At 46.1% G+C, this 15,664-nt stretch overlaps 1 protein-coding gene across 1 annotated transcript; it reads right to left on the reverse strand.

Moving 5' to 3' along the window:
* Window positions 1-660: 660 nt before the first annotated feature.
* On the reverse strand, window positions 661-1,173 carry LOC144129438 (uncharacterized; the record flags this gene model as incomplete). The annotated part of the gene is made up of 1 exon (XM_077663612.1): window positions 661-1,173. A coding segment is annotated over one exon (471 nt), but the record flags the coding sequence as incomplete, so codon positions are not given.
* Between the last annotated feature and the right edge of the window lie 14,491 nt (window positions 1,174-15,664).

The following is a 15,664-nucleotide window of genomic DNA, read 5'->3' on the forward strand; positions in this document are numbered from 1 at the left end:
AAGGTGTTTTTTTTATGCAGAAAAGCTGACTTACGGAGTTTTGTAAATTGTCTGGGACTCAGTGCGCTGACTCGCAAAAACAGAGTTTATCTCGTTCGCCGCAACGTATTAGTCAATATTAAATGCTGAGAATGATAAGGCTTATTAATGAAACATTTTACCCCCTCAGAATCAAATGGACGCAATCTGTAGGCCCTTGGACATTCGTAGTCGTTTGATCCTTGGCATCGCTTGTTTTTGTTTGTTAATTTGTGCAGGTAAAAAAAAGAAACAATGCTGTGGTACAGGAGTTTGCACTGTAGCTGTAATATACAATGCAGCTGCATAATTCGTGCAGCTTTTTTTCATGTAAAGTAACCACTTTAACAAAGCATGGGATAATTTCGGCGCCTTCATACCTTCACCGAAAACATTAAGTGAACGCAAACTTGACTGTGAAAAATATTCTCATGAAAAGGCAAAAAAATAACATCTATCAACAGAGCCTATATTGGGAAAATGCGCGTGTCTCATCGACAGAGGAAGTTTTTCTTATATAGTGTGAAGAGTTAATGAGAAACGTAAGTGCATAAATTTCACTTACTTAGGAGTTGTAATAATGCAGTTTATTTATGTTGTAAATTATTAAAGCTACTGTCAAAAAATAGGAGACAAGCGAACTATGGTGAATTTGACATTTATACACAATATTTACAAATCTCTTCACGGCAAGCTGACGCCAGCACACGTTTTGCTTGCATGTCCATTGACTTTTTTTTCTTCCAGTTGTCGCAGGTGAATTCGCAGCCTCGTTCGAGCGTAGGTCGAGTATAACAACTTCTGAATGATTTCGTTGTGAACCTGGCATGTTTCAACATTAAACGGAACCATTTGTCTTAGGTATGTTATCACAGCCTGCACTGGAGATTTCATAGTTAGAAGGCTTTCCGCCCATTCTGTGATGCCCTTAAAATGCTCCTCGCACGACTTCAGCACTTTCATCACTTCAGGACTGGGGTAATGCAGGTTGTCGCCATTTTCGAGGTACTCCTTCAGCCTTGTGAGATATGCATTTTCAGCGTCACTAGAACCGAGCAGAGTAGCTTTGCACTGCTCGCAATTATTTATGGCTTTCAGAATACCTTTAACGAGGAATCCGGCAATATGGAACAGAATGCTGCATTCAGTCGATGTTAGCGCATTCAGTCGATGTTAGGGCTCGGTAGCTGTGCCATGTCGCAGCCTCCTCATCCACTGGTTTTCGCTACGCAGGTGCTCGCGCCTGCCTTTGCCTACATCTTCCCAGCCATCTTCGACACTTCGTGGCTTGTTCTACCGGACCCAGAGCGGCCGGTCTGCGTCGGGTACAACGGACCATTCAGTTTGAGCAGCGCAGATGCATCGGTGAAAAGAGCGCCCCCTTCCTGGACCCTCGACATCGGATGGCAAGCGCAACCGCCAGCGACAACATCGACCCTGTCAACATATAAAGAGCACCGCCTTCCGCCCGCGCTCTGTGGGCTCGGTAGCTGTGCCATGTCGCAGCCTCCTCATCCACTGGTTTTCGCTACGCAGGTGCTCGCGCCTGCCTTTGCCTACATCTTCCCAGCCATCTTCGACACTTCGTGGCTTGTTCTACCGGACCCAGAGCGGCCGGTCTGCGTCGGGTACAACGGACCATTCAGTTTGAGCAGCGCAGATGCATCGGTGAAAAGAGCGCCCCCTTCCTGGACCCTCGACATCGGATGGCAAGCGCAACCGCCAGCGACAACATCGACCCTGTCAACATATAAAGAGCACTGCCTTCCGCCCGCGCTCTGTGGGCTCGGTAGCTGTGCCATGTCGCAGCCTCCTCATCCACTGGTTTTCGCTACGCAGGTTAGTCCATCATACTGCCTCTTTTCTAAAAAATGTAGTGACCGTTGCCTGGTACAGCTTCCGAGCCTGCAGTGTTGCATTTCTATTGCTGGTGAATGCTTTTCTGTTGTAAAATATCTTCTTCTTTTGTCCGGAGATGTTGAGATGAACCATGGTCCGGACAAAGTTGATAGTGTTCTTGCTGAACTCAAGAAGTTGTCAGCCGTTCAAGGCCAAATAATCGCGGATGTACAGGACCTTAAAGGTCAGATGCGTTCTGTCGACCAAACCATTTCCGACCTGAGCAAACGCCTAGCAGACCTGGAAAGCCTCTTTCAGGACATTGCTACCCTAAAATCTGATCTAGAATCCGTCAATTCCATTGCCGCCGGGACGGCAGCTCTTGTTACTAACCTTGAGGCCCGAATAGACGACACAGAAAACAGATCACGCCGCAACAACCTGATATTCTATGGCCTTCCAGACTCCAATCCCCGCGAATCATTCATCGAATCTGAAGAAATAATAATTAAGCACTGTCAGAATAAGTTAATGTTAACCTTAGAGCCCAGTCAGATAGAGCGTGCCCATCGCTTGGGACGCCATAACGAGGACCGCCAACGGCCAATTATAGCAAAATTCGTCTCCTTCAAAACCAAAGAAACTATCCTTTCCAAAGGTCCTATGCTGAAGGACACGAACTATAGCATTGGAGAAGATTTTACCCGCTCTGTTCAAAAAGCCCGCAAACATCTTGTCGCATTTGCAAGAGCAGAAACCGGACCGTTTTCTTTGCGGTACAAGACCCTATTTCTCGGCAAAAAACGCTACACTTTTGATGCTGCCACCGAAATGGTGAAAGAAATAGCATAGCGCTCACCGCACAATCGTCACTTATCTAATCCACGCCATACCTCCCCTCGACAGAATATTTCTTTTTCGGTTATCTATACTAATATACGCAGTCTGCTTTCAAAGTGCGATAGTGTATCCAGCCTTGTATCTTCAACAGGCTCTAACCTGCTTATGCTGACAGAGACTTGGCTGACCGATAATGTGGGCGACACTGAAGTTCTGTGCAACTTACCTAATTTTAACCTTTTCCGTGCCGATCGCAAAGTCCCCCGAGGAGGAGGCGTCCTTATCGCTACCAGCAATCAACTACAGTGTTCCCACATTAACATCCAATCTGACCTCGAAATATTATGGCTGCTTTGTCGCGCCACGCCAGTGTCTATACTAATTGGTGTTTGCTATAGGCCCCCCCACAATAACCCCGAATTCCCTCGAAAGCTGCACAACATTCTGAACCAACTTACAACAAAACACCCTAATGCACACGTGCTTCTTTTTGGAGATTTTAACTATCCTGACATAGATTGGAATAACCCTCATCAGCCTATTTTTAGACAGCATGAATCACAGGAGTTTGTGGATGTGTGCCTAAATTTTAATCTTACTCAATTAGTAACCCAGCCTACACGCATCGCCGGAGACACCGCAAACATTCTTGACCTTATACTATCTAGCCACCCCGAATGCCTCAACTCCATTACTTATCTCCGGGAAATTAGTGATCTCAAAGTCATCCATGCGTCTTTTACCTTCACTCCAACAATAAAAGAAACTTCCAAAAAAACAATCACCCTTTATAACAAAGGTAACTATGAGGCTATAAACAGGGCGTTGGAAGCTTATTTCCCATCTTTTCAGCACTCTTTCCCGGAACAAACCATCCACGAAAATTGGTCGATGTTTATTCATAAAATCAACGAACTTACTAACAAATATGTTCCCAAATGCAGCTTCCGCGCAACCAAACAGAAACCATGGTTTACCAAGGCTCTAGGAAGACTAGAAAACAAAAAGAAACGCTTGTTCCGCAGTGCTAAACAGACTGGAAATGACTACGCATGGGAAAAATATTACGCTGCCGAAAAGACATACCTGGTCGCAGTAAAAAACGCTAAACGCACATTTTATCATACTGACCTTCCCAACATACTTAAAGATAACCCGACTAAATTCTGGCAGCTTTTAAATCCGCAATCTATACGCACTATTACCTTAACTGATGATTCCGGGCGTGCTGTTTCTGATGTCGAGTGTGCTAACATATTTAATTCTGCCTTCGCATCTGTATTCACTCATGAACAGGAACCGCCCCCCCTCATGACAGCAAATGACCAAAGAAGTTTAATGCCAGCCGTTACTTTCTCTGAGGCCGGCATATCATGTCTCATAGATAAACTAAAACTGTCATCATCTGCCGGCTTTGACGAAATCAACACCAAGGTACTAAAAAACGTTAACCATACTTCTGCCAAATGTTTATGCCTGCTGTTCTCACAGTCTCTTTCTACAGGTGTCATACCCCATGACTGGAAAGTGGGGAAGGTCGTTCCGGTCCACAAGTCGGGTAACAAAGATTCACCACTTAATTACCGACCCATATCACTCACCAGCATACCATGTAAACTCATGGAACACGTCATTTATTCTTTAACAATGCATTTTCTGGATTCAAATAACTTTTTTCACCCATCGCAGCACGGATTTCGCAAAGGATACTCATGTGAAAGTCAACTAGCACTTTACGTTCATGACTTGCATGCCAATCTTGATGCTAACCTCCAAACTGACGCAATTTTTCTCGACTTCGCTAAAGCATTTGACAAGGTACCTCATAACCACTTATTTCTGAAACTCTCTCGCCTAAACTTGCATCCCGACATACTAGCATGGATAAAAGAATTCTTAACTCACCGCTTCCAATCAGTCGTTGTCAATAACCAAATGTCTGACCTCCTACCAGTCTCCTCAGGCGTGCCCCAAGGATCCGTCCTTGGGCCACTCTTGTTTCTAATTTATATTAACGACCTACCTGAGAAATTAGATTGCCATATTCGGATGTTTGCTGATGATTGTGTTATTTACAAAACAGTCACTAACACCTTTGACCAACAATCCCTTCAAAATAATTTAACTCATGTACAAGACTGGTGTAGTGAATGGCTAATGACACTTAACACAAGTAAATGCAAATATATGTCGTTCCATCGTCGTCGTTACCCTCTTCTGTTCCAATACAGCATATCTAACGTTCCTCTCGATCTTGTCCAATCATACAAATACCTTGGTGTTCATATTTGTCAAGATCTTACATGGAATACGCATATTTCAAACATCATATCATCCGCCAACAGAACACTAGGATTCTTAAAGCGTCACCTACGCTCTGCACCTCAGCATGTCAAGCTCCTCGCATACAAATCATTAGTCCGATCAAAACTAGAATACGCATCTCCCATCTGGTCTCCAAAGCAAGCATATCTCTGTAATTCAATTGAAGCAGTTCAAAACCGAGCAACTAGATTCATTCATTCATCGTATTCTTTTGATATCAGCATATCATCCCTCAAATCACAGTCCAGCCTACCTACCCTTGCTCATCGCCGCTACATTGCTAGTTTATGTTTGTTTCACAAGTTTTTTTACTCTGAGCTACGACAGGAACCCTACATCTGCGCACCACCACCACGCATCTCCCTCCGCACCGGCCATCAGCAGCAAGTGTCACGACCTCGCGCCCGCACCACTACATTTTCTTCATCATCCTTCCCCCGGACCGCGAACGACTGGAACGGCCTTCCCCGTGAACTTGCTGCTATCACATGCCAATCATTGTTCATCGAAGAAATCACGCGTGTACTTGCTTAGTGATAATCTTATATTTGTATAACTTTCAACTTATCTGTTTAGTCTTTCTGTTTTTCATTTCTGTGTGCCCCACCCCTTATGTAATACCCTCTAACGAGGGTTTTTAAGGTATTAAAGTGAAGTGAAGTGAAGAAAAGAACCTCCGAGTCATCGATTTCCTTTACCTCGGCTTCAGCGAGTTCACGTTTCCCGTTTGACAGAAGGTCAACCAGGTACTCAGAATCGTCAACACTGTAGCTGGTGGTAGACGGCGTGTGCAAAAATTGGCTTATGCACACAAGTTTCAGTGCGCATTTCATATCATAGGCGTCTGGGACAGGCTTCCTGAGACGAACCACAGAGAAAAGATTCTCAAGGCAATCTTGTAGCAGCCTGCTGGTGAGTAAGAAGCTGTAGCCCTCCGAGTTCAAAAGAATGTCTTGCAGGCGAAGCACGACCGTTGTGGAGATCAGGAGGCCCGCCTGCGATGGCTTCCACTGAGACGTGCTGCCCATGCTCATCCCTTGAAAGGTGTTTAGAGCCAGGTTTAGAGTTTCCAGAGCTCTATGATGCTTCGCCACATCGTGCAGACTTAGGGCAACAGATGGATGACGCGACGACATTAATGCGTACCATCTTGATACCAGCTCTAAAAACCAAGCTGTTGTTTCTGCCTCTATGTCCAGCACTTTTTCCTTGATGAGGTATCGGATTGCACTGGGAGCTTCTCTGAAAAATTGCACGGCAAGTCAGACTTTCATTTTCGTAAAATGTCCAGATGAGACATGGGCTTCAGAGAGCTTCGGTGCGAGCTTTAGCTCCCTTTCCTTGTCAAACTCCAGCACAGCATGCACATGATCCAGTTTCACTTCACGTGAGGGAAGATCGCACTGGCTGGCTGTTGCTTCACTTAATGTAAATGCATGAGATGTTATCAACTGACCTTTAATATTCTTCAAAACATGAGCAGCGTCTTCGTTGAAGAACAACTCCATATCATTGAGCGAAGGGTGTGGTATTGAGCAGGTTGTCTTCGAATTTCGGTGGCTAGAAAATCCCAGCTCACGCCACATCGCTCGATTTGAGGCGCCCATGTCGGACGTTACAACCCGAACTCTGAGGGAAATATCGGCGCAGAGTTGGACAACTTGCAGAACAATGTCCTTGAGCGTGCGGCCATCCACATGGCTTCCAGTGAAATGATAAGCTATCACCTGCTTCCATCGCTGGTTGAGACCTCCAACCATAAACACCAGAGCGTGATTAGCAGGCTCATCTGGCTTTTGTGGCAATGTCACTCCCCCATACACAATGTCTTCAGCGCGGTCAAGCTGAAACCCTCTGGCAATCTCCATCTCATCGATAAAGAGGACGCAGTCTTTTTCTACATCTTCCATGCCTTGTGCCTTCGCTTGGAGAAGTTCTACAACGTCTGTAAGAATTCCTGGTGAGAACTTGAGCCAGTGGAGGCGACGAGATAGAGTTCTTTCTGCCGGAAGTGGATAGCCGAGCTGTCTGAGAGTTCTGTAACCAGACTTCCCACAAGAAAACTTCAGTTGAAGCCCCTGTTTAATAGTCTGCGGCGACCAGATGCTTCCCTTGTTGCTTTTTCGGGAAAGTGCACGAACTTGATCTTTATTTAAAAATTTTATCCTTTTTTTAAAGTGCTCTACGGCGCTTTTTAGCTTTCGCACCTTCTTTCTAAGAGAGTTAATAGTCAAGTTGGCTTTTTTATGCACTTCTTGAAGTTGTCTGTGGTTCTTTCTCACATCTTCCAGCTGTTTTCTCAGTTGAGCGCAACAACTACTGGATGAATGTGCATCGCAGCCTTCATTTTGCTCTGTTTGTCCATCGCTAGGCTGATAGACAACCTCTTCACTTAAGTTCGTTCCCCCAGGCTCATCGCAATCCGCAAAAACGCCAGGTCCTTGTTCCTGCACTGTTGAGTTTGATGTAGCTGGTAGAGCGGGTGTGCCTCTCTCCTTAGGAGCCTTTCTTTGGTGGTGGACCATAGCTGCACAAACAAAAGGAAATGCAAGAGCAGAAATGAGTGAAGTTCGTCAGAATTGCTCAGTGTCGGCAGTTATTTCATAGCTGCGCGAACCATAACCTAAAAGCGAAAATTTTAAGCTTGAAAAGTTCCAATTCCAATTCAATTCCAATTCCAATTTATTTCAACATCAATACCCACAGACACTGATGTCACGGACAGTGGGCAAAAAGCCACAAAAATAGGGCTTGGCAGCGCCCACTGACCGTCTTCTTGACAGCGACACAGGAGTGCAAATATACATTAGATATGAGCAAGACATGAAATCAATGAAAAGAACTTGTGCAAAAAAACTAGGCAGGTAACACTTTGCATACAAAAAATAATGATAGGAAAGTAACAATATCACCACACATCTGAACAAACAGTCAATAAATAAGTGCAAAAAACACAGAGGCGAACGCGTTGTAACTTGAAAAAATATATATATATATATATATATGTGCGTAATCAGTTAAGTAATTTCGGCAGTTGAAATCGCAGCTTCTGGTCACCATATTTTGTGCGGTTACACGGAACCTCCCAAGTCTCGTGATAGCGAGTGTCCCGAACTTTTCTGTTTAGTGTTAGACTCGATATAATTTCAAGAGTTTTGTTTTTCTTTCTGATACCTGTTTGATAACGCTTTCTGAGAGTATGGTGATAAAGTTCAGGAAGCGGCACTAATTTTAACTCCCTGAATAGTGGTTCGGAATGAGCAAGGTATGGGGCATTCATGATCGCTCGAACAGCCTTCTTTTGTATTATATGTAACAGATTAATGTTTGATAAAGTGGTTGTCCCCCAGACTAAATAACAGTAGTTTATTATTGACATAAAAAGAGAGTTATATATAAAGCGTTTTACACATGTAGGGAGGCAATGTCTCAATTTAGAAAGTACTCCGGATACTCTGGATATTTTCCTAATGATTGTATCTACTTGCAGATCCCAAGACGTGTGCTGTTCAAAGAGCACTCCCAAACATTTGGCAACAGGCACAATTTCAATGACAAAGTTTTAAAATTGCAATTGGTAATGCAATTGGTACTGCATTTAGAAGGCCAGATTTTAAGCGCTATTATTCTAACTCATGAGTCACAACAGTGATGCACATCATATTTGCCATCAATAATAAAATATAGTGCAACTTACGTCTGAACGAAAAAATGGTTGGAACAGCGTTTGACTTTAGCAGCTTCCTTCCATCCACGCGGTGATTCTCGTAGCAGTTGTCTTCGAAATGGGCCTGCATAAGAAAATTAATTCAGGCGTCCAGTATGTAGTACAAACAGAAAGAAGTGACCCTTTTGAAAGATACACAAGTTCTGGCACTGCTCCAGCGATGTTAAGGAGTCGCGCACACTCGGCAGCTGCATTTATCAAATCCTAAAAGTCAGACTAATAATGGCTGCGCACAAGGGAAATAGCCGGCACTGCACAATAACTGCGCCAACGTTAGAAATGCCAGATAGAAGCAACAAGTTCTTAGCGAAGCTACTATATACGAAAGCTCACATTCACGGGAGTTTTACCAAAAGTAACTAATTCCTGGCTTCGTCAAACAGCCTTGGAACAAATAAAAACTCTACAAAACTATTGTCAAAGTTTCTGACGCTTCTGACGCATGTCTCTTGATGCGTTTGCTTTTAGGGCCATTTGAAAAATTAATCAAGAACCTGTCGGCTCTAAGCTAACCGACTACAAGCAAGCAGTCTGTTATTGCATAAATGCCGAGTGCTTCTGCAACGCTTCACTGTATATAACTAATATTACCGTTAGTTGTGTTTATTAGCCTGTGCACAGAAATACAAAATCCATGTCCACACCTGCGAGTTATGAAAATGATTTTCCGCCACTCATCTGCTGTATAATTCCTCCTTATATATGTTTCATAAAAGATGTAGTCACGTAGCGTGCGTAGTTACAGCCTTTCCAGGAACACTAACACAACTTCCAGCGCACATATTAAATGTAAACCTGCACCGACAGACATAACTACAAAAAATCGCAACCGTCCAAATAATCACTGTACTTACATTGCATATGCGCGAAGAGTTTGCAGGCTGCCATTTGTCCCGCTTTATCTTCACCGTCCAGAGGAGCCTTCTTTTAGGGTCTCTTGGGAATGAAAACATTCTCCAGCCATTTCTGGAGTGGTTTGAGCACAGTGGCACGCAACAGCCAGGCATCTTGCGAGTTTTGAAACCGAAGAAAACTGCGACCGGGCGGACGCGCGACCACGCACGTGCAACCGGCCCGTGGGGAAGCGAGGAGTGGGCTCAAATATGGCTGCCCTCTTCCGCGGCGGCGGCACTGACCCTGTCAAAGGATGGCTCCACCCTGCACGGAGCGGCGGAGAGGGCGCGCGCATCGAGGCACCCTACGCGAGCGTGACGTAGAACGTCATCTAACGGCGAGGGCGGAAACTGTGCGAGAGCCCTCTTATGCTACCTTTGGCATTAGGACTGCCAGAACCGAGACCCTCGTTAGGCTATCAGCAGACAAGTTAAAGGAAATGAGGGGCCCGTTTGACAAATTTATGAAGGGAGCCAAAAGTCACCGAAACCAAGGTGCATAGGGGAACGTTAATTTTTTTTTTAATGTGTTATGCTTATCAGTGGGATAATAATTCTTGGTAATAAATCGCTTAAAGACAATTACTTATAAAGCAGCAGAAAAAACAACCATGCCGCCGGTGGGATCCGAACCCACGACCTCCGAATATCGCGTCCGGTGCTCTTACCAACTGAGCTACGGCGAAGGCTGTCCAATCTGCTGCTCTCGTGGGTATTTATGTTTACTGGGTGTAAGCGAGCCTTGAGAGTGTTCACCAGCGCCACCCTCGACCATAGCGGCGGACGTAGCACGTCCTGTAATACCGCGAGCGTGACGTAGAACGTCATCTAACGGCGAGGGCGGAAACTGTGCGAGAGCCCTCTTATGCTACCTTTGGCATTAAGACTGCCAGAACCGAGACCCTCGTTAGGCTATCAGCAGACAAGTTAAAGGAAATGAGGGGCCCGTTTGACAAATTTATGAAGGGAGCCAAAAGTCACCGAAACCAAGGTGCATACGGGAACGTTAATTTTTTTTTTAATGTGTTATGCTTATCAGTGGGATAATATTTCTTGGATTAATAAATCGCTTGAAGACAATTACTTATAAAGCAGCAGAAAAAACAACCATGCCGCCGGTGGGATCCGAACCCACGACCTCCGAATATCGCGTCCGGTGCTCTCTCTCTCTCTCTCTCTCTATATATATATATATATATATATATATATATATATATATATATATATATATATATATATATATATATATATACATGAAGTTGCCCATTTCAATTTAATTTTTCTTATCATCATAAAACAGTTCTGAACAGGGAAGCATTAAGATATAAACAAAAGGTAAATAAAATTGACTAAATATTTAATGAAAACAAGGAATGAATCAAATAAAAAACTGGAAAACCTGCCCCCCCTGCCTTCTCGAATAAGTTCCGGAGTCGCTGCCTTGAGCTGAGTTTCAGGTCAAGCCATGAAAAACAAAATTTAATCATTTAAATGTAACGTGCTTCCACAGAACCTCGACGGAAGAAGCAGAAGATGAAGGACTGACCCGCGGAGAAAGAGGAAGAAAAAGAGAGAGCTGAAAGACGCTGCTAGGCTTCCTGCTTCCATCCTGCTTCGACCGGTCCCCTCTTTGAATAAACCCCGTGCATGCAAAGTACGTAACAGGTTGGTGAGAGGTGCCGGGTATCGACCACGGAGCATTCCATCTACCGAAGGAGCCGTAGACTCGCAGGCTTCCCACCACTGCCATCGGACATGCCTGGAGACGACAATGCTGAGCAACCCGGGCTATCCACAGCGAACAACTGGCCACATTATCGAGAGCCCCGCACATTTTTTGGAAAACCTGAAGAGGACGTTGACGAGTGGCTGAAACACTACGAGCGGGTGAGCAAATACAATCGATGGAACGCTGCTACTAAACTGGCTAACGTTGTGTTTTTCCTTGCCGCCACTGCCCTTGACTGGTTCGACAATCATGAGGATACACTGAGTTCATGGGCTACCTTTACGACCGAGATAAAGAAAAATTTTGGGGATGAATCGGAAAAGAAGAAGCGTGCGGAACAGACATTGCTTCACCGCGCGCAAGTACCCGGAGAAACTTGCACGGCATACATCAAAGCCATCTTAAAGTTATGCAAGCTAGTTAACTCCAGAATGCTTGAAGAAGACAAAGTCGGCCACCTTCTAAAAGGAATTGCGGAAGATGTTTACAATTTCCTGATTAGCAAAGAGAGCCTGAGCACCACCGCTGACGTTATAGAACATTGCAGAACATTTGAAGCTCTTAAGCTGCGTCGAATCACCCCTAAATTCGGAAGATTGGCCAATGTCACCTCTATAGCCAGTGTTGAAGCCAGTCCTCCAAATTCTATGGCTGATATGATTCGAGAGATTGTGCGCGAGGAATTGTCCAGATCCCGGGACACCTTCTGCCACACACAATATCTGCGGCACAGTTCTGCACCGGAGGAAGATGTTGCCGCCCTGTCGACTCCGTGGGCTCCACCCAACGGCACTTTGCCCATGGACGATCGGAACATTGCCCAACGTTATCGCCACCAGCCGACAGAAAGGAGGCCCACCTTCCCAGAAGACGTGGTTCGTCAGCAGCGAGATCCTGGCTTCAGCCAACGTCGCGACTTTGTTCGCCAGGACTCTTATGGCGGTCGCTGGCGCTCTCAACCTTTGTGCTACCGGTGTGGCATTGCAGGGCATATCGCTAGATATTGCCGCCGTCGTTTCCCAACTTCTCAAGACTGCCAACCCCCGGCGAATACTTACGGGCAACTGCACACCGCGCAGCAGAGACCCCCAACGTCCGCTTGGGACCCGTACCGTCCGAGCAATTTGCGGAGTTCATCACCCGCATCTGACCGCAGTGTGACGCCGCCACCTCAGCGCCAACGGCGGTCACCTTCTCCTCGACGTCGTGCATCCCCTCCGCCTCCGGGAAACTAGGAGGCGCGGCCGATGGAGGTGAGGCCGCCGGCGAGTCGATGACGTCCAATCTACCTCTGCCCGTGTTTATGTTGAAGAACAAACTGGAAGTGTTTATTGATGGTGTGAAAACAATGGCTCTTGTGGACACTGGTGCTACCGTATCCGTTATGAGTTTGAGGTTTAAGAATCGTTTAGGTAGGAAAGTGATGTTTAGTGGTGACCGTGCAGCGTTATTCCGTGGTGTCGGTGGTGAACCTTTGGTTCCACTTGGTGTGTGTGCTTCGGATGTTGTTATTGGTGGTCTAACGTTTAGAACAGAATTCGCAGTGCTACCACGGTCAACGCATGATGTGATTCTTGGGATTGATTTTCTGCAAGAGTGTGGTGCAACTTTAGACTGTCGTACGGGAGAAGTTGCTTTGAATTCTTCGTTACTTTCAGCTCTTGTGGATAACTCGACACCGGATTTTGGAGCATTTGCGGTGGAAGAAGATACTATTGTACCAGCTTTCTCTGCAGCATTCGTGCGGGTTTCCTCTATTCACAATCAGTGCGAATCTTTTGAAGCTGTGGTAGAGCCTACGACACTCGCCTGCTCTAAGAAGAGTATCGTCGTGCCTCGTTGCGTCGTTCCCGTGGTGAGAGGCCGTACCGAGCTGTGGACAGTGAACCACTCTGAAGAGCCAGCTGTGTTGCCCCGGGGCCTCAAACTCGCCCGTTTCGAGGAAGGTGTGTCAGGTTTCGTCGCGGCGTTAACCAACTCTGTCAGTGAGCAGCACGTGAAAAGAGATATGGAGACCCAAGTTAAGGCTATGATTAATCAGGCTCTTTCCCCAACCGAGCGTCGCACTCTAGTGGAACTCCTTCTGAAACACGTGTTCGTGTTCGACTTTGCCAAAGACGATTCAACACCACCGCCTACCAGTCGTATTCATCACACGATCAACACCGGCTCCGCACCTCCTATACGCCAGAAGCCCTATCGAGTCTCAGCCACTGAACGTAAGTTAATAGATGACCAAGTTCAAGAGATGCTAAAGCGAGGCATAATTCGAGAATCCTCCAGTCCTTGGGCGGCTCCAGTTATCCTTGTTAAGAAAAAAGATGGCACATGGAGGTTCTGTGTTGACTACCGTCGCTTAAATACGGCCACGAAGAAGGACGTCTACCCGCTTCCACGTATAGATGACGCAATTGATTGTCTGCACTCCGCTTCATACTTTTCCTCTATTGATTTGAGATCCGGCTACTGGCAAATCCCCGTGCACGCTGCAGATAGGGAAAAAACGGCATTCATTACACCAGACGGACTTTACGAGTTCAACGTTATGCCTTTCGGATTATGTAATGCACCTGCAACATTCGAGCGGTTCATGGATACAATCCTGCGTGGCCTCAAGTGGCAAATTTGTTTATGTTATCTGGACGACGTTGTAATTTTTGGCAAAACGTTTAGTGAGCACAACCGCCGTCTGGATATTGTGCTTGATTGCATGGAACGAGCTGGCCTTATCCTCAATTCCAAGAAATGTCATTTTGGGAACCGTGAAACAATTGTTCTTGGTCATTTAGTTGATAAAGAAGGTGTTCGACCAGATCCAAAGAAAATTGAAGCTGTCAAAAGTTTTACGGTGCCTCAATCAGTGAAAGAGCTGCAGAGTTTTTTAGGGCTCTGCTCGTACTTTCGACGCTTTATAGCTAGGTTTGCGGACATCGCTTACCCACTCACGTGTTTGCTGCATAAAGATGCACCGTTCAATTGGACCAGCGAATGTGACGCAGCTTTCCGGCATCTGAAATTTCTTTTGACCTCGGGCCCCATCCTACGCCACTTCTGCCCATCTGCACCAATTGAAGTGCACACTGATGCAAGTGGTATCGGTATCGGCGCTGTACTTATACAACGCCATGGTCACGATCAGCACGTGGTAGCATATGCCAGCCGTTCGTTGAGTAAGAGCGAAAGAAATTACACGGTTACTGAGCAAGAATGTCTCGCCGTTGTTTTCGCTGTACAGCGCTTCCGCTCCTATCTGTACGGGAATGCTTTCACCGTCGTGACCGACCACCACTCGCTTTGCTGGTTAGTGAGTCTTCGTGACCCCTGTGGCCGGCTTGCTCGATGGGCTTTGCGCCTACAAGAATTTAATTTCACTGTTGTGCATAAAAGCGGCCGTAAACACTCAGATGCCGATTGTCTTTCCCGTTTGCCGCTTCTAACGACTGAGGACGACGCAGACAACTTTGATGAATACTTGTCGTCACTTTCACAAGCCTTCCCCGATCTTCAAGTTTTTCGAACTGAGCAACGCAAGGACCAAACATTAACCTCTTTGTTTGATGCCGCTCAAGATTCTGTAAAGAATACTTTTTGCATTCGCGACGGTTTGCTTTATAAGAAGAATTTCGCTTCTGGAGGAGCACGCATGCTTCTTGTCGTACCCGAAAGCCTACGCATCACAGTTCTTGAAATGATGCACGACGACGCCACGTCTGGGCACTTGGGAGTGACACGCACACTCCACCGCACACAACAACGATTTTACTGGCCTAACATGCGTTCAACCATCCAGCACTATGCAGCCAGCTGTGTGCAATGCCAGCGCTTTAAGCTGCCGACTTCAAGTCCACCGGGCAAATTGCGGCCAATCACACCTCCAACAGCCCCGTTTGAGCAAGTTGGCATTGACCTCCTTGGACCTTTCCCACGATCCTCTAAAGGAAATCGATGGATTCTTGTGTGCGTAGACCACTTAACCCGTTATTGTGAGACAGCCGCGATACCAGTTGCTACTGCGTCTGAAGTATCTAACTTCTTACTTCGATTCGTCATTCTTCGACACGGCCCTCCTGCAGTTCTCATTAGCGACCGTGGACGTAGATTTACAGCGGACGTTGTTGAAGAACTTCTCCGCCTCAGCAGCTGCAGTTTTCGCCACTCCACGCCATATCATCCCCAAACGAACGGTGTGGTAGAACGCACTAATCGTACGCTCACCACCATGCTTGCCATGTACGTCGCTGCAGATCATAAGGACTGGGATGGCGTACTCCCGTTCATCACTCATGCGTACAA

This window comes from Amblyomma americanum, chromosome 1, assembly GCF_052857255.1.
Source record: "Amblyomma americanum isolate KBUSLIRL-KWMA chromosome 1, ASM5285725v1, whole genome shotgun sequence".
NCBI classification, from domain to species: domain Eukaryota; kingdom Metazoa; phylum Arthropoda; class Arachnida; order Ixodida; family Ixodidae; genus Amblyomma; species Amblyomma americanum.